The following is a 15,631-nucleotide window of genomic DNA, read 5'->3' on the forward strand; positions in this document are numbered from 1 at the left end:
AGAAAAGCTGGAACCACTCAGCAGGTCTGGCAGCATCTGTGGAAAGAGAAGCAGAGTTAACGTTTCGGGTCGGTGACCCTTCTTCGGAACCCGTATGGATTTGCTTAGCGTGCTCCCCATGCAGTGATAGGCCCGCCTGTCGATAGGCTAATTCCAGCAGCGGCAGGATGAGGCCCTTAAGTGGCCATTAATTGCCCACTTAAGGGCCTCAATTGGCAGCAGGATCCCACCCCGCCACCATCCCACCCGATTATATGTTCTCCCTACCTCCAAACCTGACATGGGGGAACAGCATAAAATTCCCCCCTCCCAGTGCAATACTGAGGGAGTACTGCGCTCAGAGGTGCCATCTTTCCAATGTAATGTTAAACACGGCCCCGTCTGCCCATTCAGGTGGACGTAAAAAATTATCTGGTCATTATCATATTACTGTTTGTGGGAGCTTGCTGTGTGCAAATTGGCTGCCACATTTCCTGCAAGCGACTACACTTCAAAATACTTAATTGGCCGTAAAGCGCTTTGGGACAACCTGAAAAGTGTTGTATAAATGCATGTCATTCTTTTCTCCAGGGGTTTTATTGAAGGTTATTGCTGGTGACTGTACCCCCTCCGCCATACTTTACCATTGTGGCACTGAGCCTGGCACAGGGAGCTCTTACAGGGAACCGACTCCCTGAGGTAATGTTCCCTCACAACACGAACAGATTTTCCTTTGCAGCTCCTCAGGTGCAGCACCTTCTCCGTTTTTATCATTGTACTGCCGGAAACAAGTGAAGTGGACATAAATTGGTGCCTTTTCTTCTTTTCAAAGCTGATTCCCCACCAAATCCCGAGAAAACCACGCTCTGCGGATATAAACAATCCACACCAGTGCCTCCCGCCTTCCTACCGCCCATTTTCTGCCTGCTTCACCCGGAAGTGCTTTCCAAGCCTTACCCGGAAATGCAATGTCGTGCTGCGGGGCAAAGCGACACTGAGGGGCAAAACGGCCGACCTAGTTCGCATGCGCAAACCTGAATCGAGCTATTCATTCCAATTAGCTCTCTTCCTGCAGATTTAAATAAATGCAATCTACTCTTTATATGCTTCACTCTCCAGAATAAACAAATCACCGCATTTTAACAGACCTGCCTCATTCTTTTAGTCATTTAAATTCTCTTTTTGAACATTTCCCTACTTTAGCATCTCTATCAATCAAATAATCTCAGTAAATATTGGGGAGTTTCACTGTTTTGAGGTTGGTCTCACATTCAATCGCACTACAGAAGGTAGAAGATGTTATTGATTTTTTTCATGGTATTCAATGTTAGTACAAGGAGGCACAAATTGGAGATTTGTAATAAGAAATGCCTAATAAAACTGATTGAAAACCCAGGTATCGATATAAAGATAACATCAGATTGAAAGATCAGGAATACAATGCGCCAGAAAAGGGGGAAATCCATTAGGTTGTCCTTATACTCCTGCTATTAGTCTCAGATGGCTCTATCTGAGAAAGAAGCTCTGTGTACGTATGCTTGGACGAATAACCAGACCTCCAATTCCTGTGCTGTCTATTTTTGCTAGGGCAGCAGGGGAAATAATTCCTTTCCTTTCATGTGATAAAGATTATAATTTACTTTTACAAGCCCCAAATCAGGCTTCACAATCGACTAAAGTTATTACTGCATTCAGTGTGTAAATAGTGGCGTGAAATGGCACCCTTGGGTGGTCTCATTTACTTTCAGTGTCCAGGAGTCAGGTCAGTATTGGACTCCCTAATTTTGCTGCCATTTTTAACTCATTGCACATCTTAAACTTCTTCATACCAACACAAAAGTGACAGCACAAACGTACCCTTATACCGAAGGATTAGGGGTTCAATATTACTAGAAGATACAATACTATAAACAGAAATATGTGAAATTTATTTTATTAACATATACATTTCAGCTTACTTGAGGATAAGGTGGCAATTCTTGGATTAAAGGGAGATTTATTTAGTATCTGGACCATTCCTTGGTGCTTGATGTAAGGGAATAATTTCCCAGCACTGCCAGCTCTCATCCCACACATTCTGAAAAATCGTGGTGTTGAGAAATTGCCATCAAATAACTCACAATAAAACATGCTCATTTCATAGAGTCATAAAGTTTTGCAGCACAGAAATAGGCCCTTCGGCCCATCGTGTCTGTGCCAGCCATCAAGCATCTATTTATTCTAATCCCATTTCCCAATATTGCCCCGTAGCCTTCTATGCTATGGCATTTCAAGTGCTCATCTAAATACTTCTTAAATGTTGTGAGGGTTCCTGCCTCTACCATCCCTTCAGGCAGTGTGTTCCAGATTCCACCCACCCTCTGGGTGAAAATTATTTTCCTCAAATCCCCGCTAAACCTCCTGCCCCTTACCTTAAATCTATGCCCCCAGGTTATTGACACCTCTGCTAAGTGAAAAAGTTTCTTCCTATCTATCCTATCAATGCCCTTCATAATTTTGTATACCTCAATCAGGTTCCCTCCCCGCCTCCCCCCCCCCCCCCACCCCCCCACAAGCCTTCTCTGCTTTTAAACTTCTTCCACCCAAAGATGGGTTTCAGCTCCAACAACACTCAAGAAGCTCGACACCATCCAAGACAAAGTAGCGCGCTTCATTCACAAACATTCACTCCCTCCACCACCGACACACAGTGACAGCAGTGTGTATCATCTACAAGCTGCACTGCAGCAACTCACCAAGGCTCCTTAAACAGCACCTTCCAAACCCGCAATCTCTACTAACTGGAAGGACAAGGGCAGCAAATGCATGGGAACACCACCACCTGCAAGTTCCCCACCAAGACACACATCATCCTGACTTGGAACTATATCGCCGTTCCTTCACTATCGCTGGGTCAAAATCCTGGAACTCCCTCCCTAACAGCACTGTGGGTGTACCTACCCCACATGGACTGCAGCGGTTCAAGAAGGCAGCTCACCACTTTCTCAAGGGCAATGAATGGGCAATAAATGCTGGCTTGGCCAGCGATGCCCACATCCCATGAATTAATTTTTAAAAAGCAACAATCTTCCTTTAAAAAAAAGTATTTTTCCCAACTAGCCGTGGCCTCTCTCTCTCTCTCTCTGTCAACATTATCTGTGGGACAGAAGCTAACACAACTTGCCTGGGATTGACGAGAGGTTGCAGACGGAAAGCAACACCACAACAGTCAGCTCTCTCACATTGTGAAGTACTTGGGGTTGGGAGAGTGCTGGCTTGTGTGTGTGTTTTTAAAAAATTACATTTGCACCATTTTTATTTGGCAGATCAAATCGAAGTGCCAGCGCTCGAGTCATTTTCATGTGGGAATGCGCAGCAAGTCAATCAGTACCTGATTCAGAAGGAAAGGTTAATCTTTCGAGTGACCCTGATGGTGGGTGCTGACCCCACTGATAACCATTCTTTCTCGGAGTGCGATGAATGTGCTGGATATTTTCAGCATTAAGTGATGTATTTGGATTTCATATCGTAAACGATTGAGGGCGCTGCATGTCCAGAATCGCGCATCCCTCATTGAAGCGAAAGGAAACCCATTAAAAGATAACTTTATTTTCTTTGGAAAAGTAACATTTGCACGGCAAATTTAACCAAATAATTCTCCTACAGCTGGGGGTCAAGTTCCAGCGAGAGCAAAAGGGAAATTAGAGGAAGTAGCACAAGGTGCTGTGTCGAGATAGGTTTTAAGGAGGTTTTTAAATGTGTTTGCTTGTGTTCCAAAATGCCACTGAACACGGGACCAGTATCTAATTATCAGTGCAGTAAATATAAACATCGCCGCCTCTGTACTCTGCTGCTCCTTATCTCCTTCTCCAAAGCTTCAGTAATGCACTTTTTGAAAGCATACAAAGTACATATGATTTTCTTTTCATCCAACCAGAAGCGGAATAGATGGGCAAATACCGAGCACCAATAGGAACTCATTGTGACCAGTTCAATGAAGAATAATTCCCCGAGGCGTTTGCAGTATGGTGTGAGGGATTACTGCTCTATGTATAAATTCATCAATGCAATGGTCGCGGTATCGTGTCCAGGGATTGGTATACATCCCGGACAAGATATTGTGCTGCTGTGTTAAGATCATGATTTCATGCCCCGATTTCGTTCAGTTTAGAGCAGATATGAGGACATGAACTAAAATGTAAGTACGGTATTTCTAACGATTTGCGTTTCTTCTACTGTATCTGGGAACTTAGAAATACATGTTTATTTAAAAATTGTGAATTAAAAAAAGCAAATGTTCTATGTACTTTTAAATTAGAAGTCTCTTAATTTAAGTGTCATTCCATCAGGTCGTCTCCAGTATTATCTCGTTCTTTATTGGAGCATCTTCTTATCAGTAGCGCTTCTAAAGCGGATACTGCAATTGTGATTAACTTTTTTACAGTGAGAACTTTAGGGATTTAGGGATACCATTGTGGTGTATTTGTGATAATTGGTTTCTGCAATAAGTGGTCAAGACCTTGCAGGGGTAACGAGCTTGAGCTATTGAACCCTAAAGTGCCAAGCAGCGGATTTGGTTCACGGGGTAAAACAACAATTATCAATGAAAAATCTCCTGATGATGGTGTCTGCCGACTTCTCGATTCATTCATTGTTGAGCTAAACCGCAAAATGGAAACTAACGGAAGAATGTTAAGAATTTCTTCGTAATGCATTTTCTACATTACAGCAGTGACTACACTTCAAACATATTTCATTGGCTGAAAAGCGCTTTGGGACATCCTGAGGTCGTGAGATGCGCTATATAAATGAAAGATTTTATTTTTCTTTAATGGTAATATCTGTCGGTAACGTGTCTTGGATGAGTTTTTGCCACGTTCGCACATGGAGAGCATAAATGGTTTATTAGTGTTATTTTAGACTTAGTAAAAGGTTGAGATAAAAACATGGGAAACACGCTGCAAAATTCCCAGCTGTAGCGTTCAACATGGTTTGCTTGTGGTTGAATACAGGCTCTTCATAACTATTCCGAAAGGGACTTGTGAGAACACTCAGCAATAGTTCCACACTACATCTTTGAAAGGGGTCCTGATAACAACTCTTTATCATAATGTCGGCATATGTTACATGTTAAAGCAAGCTGGGTTCTGACATTTTATTTCCTCCCATAGAACAGTCACACATTTCTTGTTACTTTATCTCCCCATTTTCTCTGGTTGTATAAAGTCATTATTTCTCACCAATTGCATAAAGACCGAGATTAACGGAGGGAGTTGCAGATCAGAAGTATGACTATTTTTCAAAAAATATACTTTATTCATAACAGTTCAAATTTGACATTGCATAAAGTGCAATACAATTCAATTTCTTTTAATACATTATGTGGCACTCTGAGGTGCCTCACTATATTTACAACACACATTTAATGTCAAACATTCTCTGGTGCATACAACCCAAGGGGTTTTACACGGGTTCCAGCCCCTCGGTGTATGATGGCAGGAGGGCCTTAAGTTTATGTATGAAACATAAACCTCGAAGCAGCACAGGCTAAATTAGGATGAGAGTTGCAAACTGTTACATCTGGTGTCTCTTTAAACTACGCATGGAGGTTGAGAAATATATTGAAATGCGAAAAAACTGCAATTGCTGGAAATCTGAAATAGAAGCAGATGATGTTGGCAATGTACTTGACAGAGAAAGGTTAGTGTGATGCATTCTCTAGATGGAGCAGTATTTGGGGCAAGTTTGCACCACAACACAAACTTTTCCAGCGGGTGCGGATTATACTGGCATCTAGATTCAATTCAGTGTTTAACATACAAAACGGCAGGAAGTAGGTTCAACAATACCTTTATATAGTGCCCTTAACTTAGAAAAATGCCCCAAGTAATTTCCCAGAGAGGCGAAGAAAAAATGGATGCTGAGCCAACGAAGGGGCTATCATTTTTATTTGTTCATGGAATGTGAGCGTCGCTGGCAAGGCCAGCATTTATTGCCCATCCCTAATTGCTTTTTTCCTCCAAAATATACTTTATTCATAAAAAATCTGTAAAAACTACATTACAAAACAGCACCAAGTAGACATTCCAGAAAGTGCGAAGGAAATCAGTTTTCTTCAATACGGGAGTGAGTTGCCTCACAACCCTTCCATTTCATTTTACATACCATGTACATTTTACAGCAAACCCATATTTGGTGTATACAGCCCGAGGGGTTTCCCATGGGTCCAGCCCCTCAGTTCACTATACCCTAATTGCCTTTCAGAAAGAGGTGGAACCAAAACTTTGGTCAAATAAATAGTGTTATGTGAGGCAACCCCATCATTGTGTCACGGTCATGTCACTCTCCTAAGCGGTCACTTCCCTTCACCTCTCTCGGAAACACCAAATTTTACACTCATCTCCTCATCTACATATTCTGTCAGATATAGAAAAAGACTACATTGGTAGAAAAAGGAACCAAAGGGCTCATTTAAGTGAATGTCGCACCAAGGCAAAGGATACCCAATTCCCAACACTGTATACCTCTGAAATAAAAACAGAAATGCTGGAAATGCTCAGCAGGTCTGGCAGCACCTGTGGAGAGAGAAGCAGTGTATACCTCTGTCCAGCTCCAAGGCAAATTCCCCAGATTTGACTTCGAAATAAACCCTGAATTGAGACTTAAAAGCAGAAAATGCTGGAAATTCTCAGCAGGTCAGGCAGCATCTGTGAAGAGAGAAACATAGTTGACCTTTCAAGTCGATGGCCTTTCGTCTGATGAATGGTCACAGACCTGAAATGTAAACTATGCTTCTCTCTCCACAGATGCTGCCGGACCTGCTGAGTATTTCTTGCTTTTGTTTCGGAATTAAGACTTGCTGCCTTTCATGTTCTGGTGTTCGTCACCAGCTGAGAAACACAAAAGGACAGTAACGGTTCTTCCAGCAACACCACATTGTTGCTGGAAATACACAAAACCTTTCCTGCACGGGGAAAGTGAAAAAACATGAATTTACATCTGTAAAATGTGCAATTTAGTTTGAAACACCATAATGTGCCAATAAATAATAGTTTATTGAATACGAAAAGAGAAGGAATTCTTAAACAGAACCAGATAGTATTATCAATTCGAACATTTTGGATATAAAAGAGACAAACACTAATGAAGGGCGAATTTTAAAAATGTGCTGTTTGCTTTAAATCATATTTTGACTAAATTATAATTTAAAGGTTCGAAATGGGAAACTAGTCACTCTCCTCAAAAACACCATAACAGTAAGGCTCAAGCGGGAAATAAAAATATTGTATTGTATAGAACCCTAGAACTGCAGCTGATATACAACACTGATGTTTCTATCTCCAGCTTTTAAAACAGAGGATTAAAAAATGACTTTCCGTAACATTGCATTTTGAAAGGGAAAGTTAAAATTGCAGCCTGCCAACGAAACAGCAAAATCACCGTTATCTGCTGTATAATGTGTGCCCAAGGGAATGATGGCCTGAAGTTAGATACTATGTGAGTTGAAGTACATTACCGCGTTGCAAAAAAAAAGTTTATGTGTTTGTGCGCACGCGCGGCTCGGGTCCTCGCGGGTGGGGCACGTGGTCGGGGGAAGGGGGAGTGAGGTCACGGGTGTGACAGGGCGCTCGCCGGAGCGCGAGTGGAGGGAGAGCCGGCCGGTCAGCCCGTCCGTCACCCGGGGGGAGAGCCGCCCCTCACGCGGCTTAATAACAAGACTCTCCACTGTCCCGGCCCTGCGCACCCCATGTCCTATCACCTCCCCTCCCTCACACACAAGGCCCGGGAGCCTCCACTGAGAGGACGGCGTCGAGCGCCAAACTCCAAACCCATCAGCAGCTACTCAGCTGAAGTAGGAGGAGACAGGCGTTTCTAGACAGGTTAGTTAGAATTAAACCTTTAATATTCCGTTAACAACTTAATTTATAACCTTTTTCTGGTGGTTGTTACTTGCCCAACATTTAACTTCATGAGCCCCGGACAGTCACCGAGCTCGGGAGGAAGCCATTCGGCCCGTCCGGCCTGTACTGCCTCTCCGAAAGGACCATTGAGCTGTTGGTAACTCAGCGTCTCTTTGTGCTCCATTCATCTGTAGCTTGCAAAAAAAAACTTTTAATAATCGTACATAATGTTTGCGTGTGGCGTTGGGTTTATTTTGTTGAATTATTCTTCTTATTATCCCGTGTTTGCCGCATTATGATCTGGCTGATCAGGGAGTAGAAAATCTTCAATAAAAGTGCCATAATTCTGACACCGTTGCCACGGACCGAAAGTTAAGCCTTTTCTTTTTGTATCTTTTAAAGACAGTACGACTCTACCCAAGCAAAATTGATTTAATATTCTTTGGTTGACTGCGTGCATGCGTGATATCTGTTAAAATATTGCAACTCTTTGCCTCTCCTAAATGTAAATTCCAAATTATCAAGATAAATGCACTGTAATATTTGCTTACCAGACTAATCCTTAAATTAAAAGGAGAGCCAAGTCCCGAAGGATGGTAATATTTCCAGCATTTCTTGTTTTTATATGCAATAATAGCAATTGCCTACATTTAATTTCTCTTCTGTATCAGTTCGCAGGCATTTTTTTCTGAGGATGGTGCTGAGGTTTAACTTTGCAGAAAGCGGAGTTTGGAAGAACATAATGCAGAATTTCCCTAAGTGAAGGGTTCAGAGGAGCTTGTATGCACCAGTAAATCTCCTTTATTTGCGTCTTTTGGGAAAAGCTCAGGTTGCATACGGTTATTCCCTCCCATGCTTACCTTAATTAACTTTCAAACCAAAGGGACCCTGTTAATACACCGGTTGCATTTGTGGTTTTGTGGGTGTACTGTGCCCAGTGAAATCTTCGCAACTGTAACCACTATAACTTTTAGGATCAGTTTATGGGGAAAATAATCAGTACGCGTATTGCATTAGAAACCGAGCTATTTTGTTAATTAACTAGCTCAGGAATGCGTCGTTTTTTAATACTTTTTATTATTGAAATCTCCGTGCACGGTAATACTGCAAATTGGAACAGCCATTATCCACTTTCATTTTCAATGTAATCGCTATTTTAATTTGAGGATTATCAATCGAAGGCAGTTAAATTAACTTTAAATAACGAACATCTTAAGGAATTGTGATGATTTTGTGCCAGGAGCTGTAGGAATTTTTAGGTAAATGAAGTCTAGTAAGACTTAATTTTGTCAGTCTGCAAGGTAAGTAGACAGCTAGTAATGGTCAAAGGTTTGTCAAGATTTTCTTTGGTGGGGGGGGGGGGTAGTGGATTATGACTAGTCTTTCTTATATTGTGAGCTTCAACCTACTTTTCATAATATTTAGTTAATGAAGCCCTCTAATTCTGCATTAATTACTTGGGTTACCTTGAAAGGTTTAATTTCTCCAGCAGATGTGAACTGCTATATTCTTTAACTTAAATACTGAGTGCTCCAATCAAAAAGAAGAGAATACGATTTGAGAAGGGAAGTCGAATATACCCATCGGTACTGCAACATTATTTTGCAGTGAGACCTGGTTTACATCTTCCTTTGAACCCTTGAATAGACTATTATAATCTGACTTCTAGTGTGCAGTATAGATGGGTCAGATTTTGTGCTCTGAGAGGTTCCTGACCTGAATGTACTCTCCATAAAAAGGTACGTTTCACACATTATTGAATTAAGAGACAATGAGACACAAGTGAGATGGGGAATATTATTTGATAGACATTGAGAAGGGTTGTACGTATCTAGTAAAATGCATCTGGAATGATTTACACGAACTGTAACAAATGCATTATAACTGGTGAACAGGATTCTCCACTAAAACTAGAGTCTGCATTTTAAGGAGTCACTAAGCAGAAATTAAACTTGACAAAATACTAATATTGGTCAGATCAGACTCCAGTAACATGGAAACTAATTTTAACTTGTGTTGAACATTCCCCAGCCCACCACCTCATATACCAAATTTGTCACACCTATCATTCCCTTCAACAGCAACAACAATGACATGCATTTATATAGCGGCTTTAACAAATTAAAACATCCCATTGCGTTTCTTGGGAATGTTATTGGACAAAATTTGACACTGAGTCACATAGGGACGTTGGTCAAAGAGAGGTTTTAATGGGTGCTTTAGAGGAGAGAGAGGTGGAGAAGTTTAAGAAGGGAATTTTAGAGCTTGGGATCTAGCCAACTGGCTTGGCTGCCAGTGATCGGTCGAAGGAAATTGGAAATGCATAAGAGGCCAAAATTTTAGGAACACATTGTCTCTGAGGATTGCAAGCCTGGACGAGGTTACAGAGATAGAGAAGGGTGAGGCCCTGGAGGGATTTAAATACAAGGATGAGTATTTAAATTTGAGGCATTGCTGGACTGGGAACCAGTGTAGGTGAGTGAGCATAGGGCTGAAGGTGAACAGGACTTGATGTGAGTAGCTTCAAGTCCTAGTATACATGGTACAGATCCTTTCTAATCCAGAGAATGAGCTTTGTTGAATAGTCAGTTTTTTGACACAGCGAATAATTACATTGTACTTGCATTCCAATGGCAATGACAATCTCCAACAAAAGAGAATCTAACCATCTCCTCTAGGTAGTCAATGGCATTACGGTTGCTGAATTCCCCACCACCAACATCTTGTGGGTTACCATTGACCAGAAACTTAACTGGACCAGCCATATAAATACTGTGGCTACAAGGTCAGGTCAGAGGCTGGGAATTCTGCAGTGAGTAACTCACTTCCTGATTTCCCGAAGCTTTTCCACCATCTACAAGGCACAAGTCAGTTGTGTGATGGATTATTCTCCACTTGCCTGGATGAGTGCACTACAACAGCAGTAGTGTGTGCCATCTACAAGATGCACTCCAGCAATTAGCCAATGCTCATTGCATATCAAGGTTGTCTACCACTCAGAAGAACAAGAACAGCAGACACATGGGAACATCGCCACCTGCAAGTTCCCCTCCAAGTTACACATCATCCTGACTTGGAAATATGTTGCCGCTTCTTCAGTGTCGCTGGGTCAAAGTCCTAGAACTTCCTCCCTAAAACAACTATGGGTGTACTTGCGAACATCCGAACTAGGAGCAGGAGTAGACCACTCGGCCCCTCAAGCCTGCTCCGACATTCAATAAGATCATGGCTGATCTGATTGTAACCTCAACTCCACATTCCTGCCTACCCCCGCTAACCTTTCACCCCCTTACTTATCAATAATCTATTTACCCCTACCTTAAAAATATTCAAAGACTCTGCTTCCACTGCCATTTGAGGAAGAGAGTTGCAAAGACTGTCGACGCTCTGAGAGAAAAAAATTCCTCATCTCTGTCTTAAATGGGCGACCCCTTATTTTTAAACAGTGACCCCGAGTTCTAGATTCTCCCACAAGGGGAAACATCCTTTCCACGTTCACCCTGTCAAGACCTCTCAGAATGTTATATGTTTCAATCAAGTCGCCTGTTACTCTTCTAAATTCCAGTGGATACAAGCCTAGCCTGTCCAGCCTTTCCTTTTTTTAAATTATTCATTCATGGGATGTGGGCGTCACTGGCCAGGCCAGCATTTATTGCCCATCCCTAATTGCCCTTGAGAAGGTGGTGGTGAACTGCCTTCTTGAACCGCTGCAGTCCATGTGGGGTAGGTACACCCACAGTGCTGTTAGGAAGGGAGTTCCAGGATTTTGACCCAGCGACTGTGAAGGAACGGTGATATAGTTCCAAGTCAGGATAATGTGTGACTTGGAGGGGAACTTGCAGGTGGTGGTGTTCCCATGCATTTGCTGCACTTTTCCTTCTAGTTGGTAGAGGTCGCGGATCTGGAAGGTGCTGTCTAAGGAGCATTGGTGCGTTGCTGCGGTGCATCTTGTAGATGGTACACACTGCTGCCACTGTGCGTCGGTGGTGGAGGGAGTGAATATTTGTAGATGGGGTGCCAATCAAGCGGGCTGCTTTGTCCTGGATGGTATCAAGCTTCTTGAGTGTTGGAGCTGCACCCATCCAGGCAAGTGGAGAGTATTCCATCACACTCCTGACTTGTGCCTTGTAGGTGGTGGACAGGCTTCGGGAAGTCTGGAGGTGAGTTACTTGCCGCAGGATTCCTGCTCTTGTAGCCACGGTATTTATACGGCTATTCCAGTTCAGTTTCTGGTCAATGGTAGCCCCTAGGATGTCGATAATGGGGCATTCAACGATGATAATGCCATTGAATGTCAAGGGGAGATGGTTAGATTCTGTCTAGTTGGAGATGGTCATTGCCTGGCACTTGTGTGGCGCGAATGTTACTTGCCACTTATCAGCCCAAGCCTGGATATTGTCCAGGTCTTGCTGCATTTTTACATGGACTGCTTCAGTATCTGAGGAGTCATGAATGGTGCTGAACATTGTGCAATCATCAGCGAACATCCCCACTTCTGACCTTATGATTGAAGGAAGGTCATTGATGAAGCAGCTGAAGAAGGTTGGGCCTAGGACACTATCCTGAGGAACTCCTGCAGTGATGTCCTGGAGCTCCTGACCTCCAACAACCACAATCATCTTCCTTTGCGCTAGGTATGACTCCAGCCAGCAGAGGGTTTTCCCCCTGATTCCGATTGACTCCAGTTTTGCTAGGGCTCCTTGATGCCATACTCGGTCAAATGCTGCTTTGATGTCAAGGGCAGTAACTCTCACTTCACCTCTTGAGTTCAGCTCTTGTCCATGTTTGAACCAAGGCTGTAATGAGGTCTGGAGCTGAGTGGCCGTGGCAGAACCCGAGCTGAGTATCACTGAGCAGGTTATTGCTAAGCAAGTACCGTTTGATAGCACTGTTGATGACACCTTCCATCACTTTATTGATGACTGAGAGTAGGCTGATGGCGGGGTAATTGGCCAGGTTGGACTTGTCCTGCTTTTTGTGTACAAGACATACCTGGGCTAATTTTACACATTGCAGGGTAGATGCTGATGTTGTGGCTGTACTGGAACAGCTTGGCTAGGGGTGCAGCAAGTTCTGGAGCACAGGTCATCAGTACTATTGCTGGAATATTGTCAGGGCCCATAGCCTTTGCAGTATCCAGTGCCTTTAGTCGTTTCTTGATATCACGCGGAGTGAATTGAATTGGCTGAAGTCTGGCATCTGTGATGCTGGGGACTTCAGGAGGAGGCCGAGATGGATCATCAATTTGGCACTTCTGGCTGAAGATTGTTGCAAATGCTTCACCCTTATCTTTCGCACTGATGTGCTGGGCTCCCCCATTATTGAGCATGGGGATATTTGTAGAGCCACCTCCTCCAGTTAGTTGTTTAATTGTCCACCACCATTCACAGCTGGGTGTGGTAGGACTGCAGAGCTTAAATCTGATCTGTTGGTTATGGGATCGCTTAACTCTGTCTATCGCATGCTGCTTATGTAGTTTGGCACGCAGATAGTCCTGTGTTGTAGCTTCACCAGGTTGACACCTCATTTTGACGTATTCCTGGTGCAGTTCCTGGCATGTCCTCCTGCACTCTTCATTGAACCAGGGTTGGTCTCCTGGCTTGATGGTAATGGTAGAGTGGGGGATATGCTGGGACATGAGATTACAGATTGTGGTTGAGTACAGTTCTGCTGCTGCTGATGGCCCACAGCACCTCATGGATGCCCAGTTTTGCATTGCTAGATCTGTTCGAAATCTATCCCATGTAGCACGGTGGTAGTGCCACACAACACCTCATAGTGCCTCATAAGACAACCCACCCATTCCAGGTATTAGTCCAGTAAACTTGCTCTGAACTGCTTCCTTTTTTAAAATATATTCGTTCCTGGGATGTGGGCGTCCGCTTGCTGGGCCAGCATTTATTGCCCGGCCCTAATTTCCCTTGAGAAGGTGTTGGTGAGCTGCTTTCTTGACCTTTGCAGTCCATGTGGGGTAGGTACACCTACAGTGCTGTTAGGAAGGGAGTTCCAGGATTTTGACCCAGCAACAGTGAACAAATGGTGATATAGTTCCAAGTCAGGATGATGTGTGGCTTGGAGGGGAACTTGCAGGTGGTGGTGTTCCCATGCATCAGCTGCCCTTATCCTTCTAGGTGGTAGAGGTTGCGGGTTTGAAAGGTGTGGTCTAAGGAGTCTTGGTGAGTTGCTTCAGTGCATTTTGTAGATGGTATACACTACTGCTACTGTGTGTCGGTGGTGGAGGAAGTGAACGTTTGCAGATGGTGTGCCTATCAAAGTGGGCTGCTTGTCCTGGATAGTGTCGAGCTTCTTGCGTGTTGTTGGAGCGGCACCTATGCAGGCAAATGGATGGTATTCCATCACACTCCTGACTTGTGCCTTGTAGATGGTGGGCAGGCTTTGAGAAGTCAGGAGATGAGTTACGCACCGCAGGATTCCCAGCCTCTGACTTGCTCTTGTAGCCAGGGTATTTATATGGCTACTCCAGTTCAGTTTCTGAACAATGGTAACCCCCAGGATGTTGATAGTGGGGGATTCAGTGATTGTAATGCCATTGAATGTCAAGGGGAGATGGTTACATTCTCTCTTATTGTAGATGGTCATTGTCTGGCACTTGTGTGTTGTGAATGTTACTTATCAAAGAACAGTACAGCACAGGAACAGGCCATTCGGCCCTCCTAGCCTGCGCTGATCTTGATGCCTGTCTAAACTAAAACGTTCTGCACTTCCGTATCCCTCTATTCCAATCCTATTCATGTATTTGTCAAGATGCCTCTTAAACGTCGCTATCATACCTGCTTCCACCACCTCCCCCGGCAACAAGTTCCAGGCACTCACCACCCTCTGTGTAAAGAACTTGCCTCGCACATCCCCTCTAAACTTTGCCCCTCTCACCTTAAACCTATGTCCCCTAGTAACTGACTCTTCCACCCTGGGAAAAAACTTCTGACTATCCACTCTGTCCATGCCACTCATAACTTTGTAAACCTCTATCATGTCGCCCCTCCACTGTTCCAGTGAAAACAATCTGAGTTTTTCCAACCTCTCCTCATAGCTAATGCCCTCCAGACCAGGCAACATCCTGGTAAACCTCTTCTGTACCCTCTCCAAAGCCTCCATGTCCTTCTGGTAGTGTGGCGACCAGAATTGCACGCAGTATGGTGATAGTGCCACACAATACGATGGAGGGTATCCTCAATGTGAAGACAGGACTTCGTCTCCACAAGGACTGTGCAGTGGTCACTCCTACCAGTACTGTCATGGACCGATACATCTGCGACAGGCAGATTGGTGACGACGAGGTCAAATATATTTTTCCCTCTTGTTGGTTCCCTCCTCCCCTGCTGCAAACCCAGTCTAGCAGCTATGTCCTTTAGGACTCAGCCAGCTCGGTCAGTAGCGATGCTACAGAGTGACTCTTGGTGATGAACATTGAAGTCCCCCACCCAGAGTACATTCAGCACCCTTGCCACCCTCAGTACTTCCTCCAAGTGCTGTTCAACATGGAGGAGTGCTGGTTCATCAGCTGAGGGAGGTGGTAATCAGCAGGCGGTTTCCTTGCCCATGTTTGACCTGATGCCATGAGACTACATGGGGTCTGGAGTCGATGTTGAGGACTCCCAGGGCAACTCCCTCCTGACTGTATACCACTGTGCTGCCACCTCTGCTGGGTCTGTCCTGCCGGTGGGACAGGACATATCCGGGGATGATGATGGCAGTGTCTGGGACATTGTCGGGTATGATTCTGCGAGTATGACTATGTCAGGCTATTGCTT

At 44.0% G+C, this 15,631-nt stretch overlaps 2 protein-coding genes across 14 annotated transcripts in view; one reads left to right on the top strand and one right to left on the bottom strand.

Moving 5' to 3' along the window:
- The window catches only part of dis3l (DIS3 like exosome 3'-5' exoribonuclease), a 52,682-nt gene extending 51,779 nt beyond the window's left edge, over nt 1-903 (bottom strand). For both annotated transcript variants that reach the window (XM_068018250.1, XM_068018252.1), the window contains exon 1: nt 624-903. In XM_068018250.1, the coding sequence (XP_067874351.1) occupies nt 624-783 (160 nt within the window). In that variant the 5' untranslated portion in view covers nt 784-903. The remainder of the gene's footprint in view (nt 1-623) is intronic.
- A 3,009-nt stretch (nt 904-3,912) lies between these two features.
- The window catches only part of megf11 (multiple EGF-like-domains 11), a 568,089-nt gene continuing 556,370 nt past the window's right edge, over nt 3,913-15,631 (top strand). For 4 of the 12 annotated variants that reach the window (XM_068018258.1, XM_068018261.1, XM_068018262.1 and 1 more), the window contains exon 1: nt 3,917-4,156. The gene's annotated coding sequence lies outside the window, so the exon portion shown is untranslated. Of the gene's footprint in view, nt 4,157-7,331; nt 7,456-7,563; nt 7,839-8,530; nt 8,650-15,631 lie in introns of those variants that run through there. The other 8 variants (XM_068018259.1, XM_068018264.1, XM_068018260.1 and 5 more) reach the window with 6 other exon arrangements.

The sequence above is a fragment of the Heterodontus francisci genome, chromosome 38, assembly GCF_036365525.1.
Source record: "Heterodontus francisci isolate sHetFra1 chromosome 38, sHetFra1.hap1, whole genome shotgun sequence".
NCBI lineage: Eukaryota > Metazoa > Chordata > Chondrichthyes > Heterodontiformes > Heterodontidae > Heterodontus > Heterodontus francisci.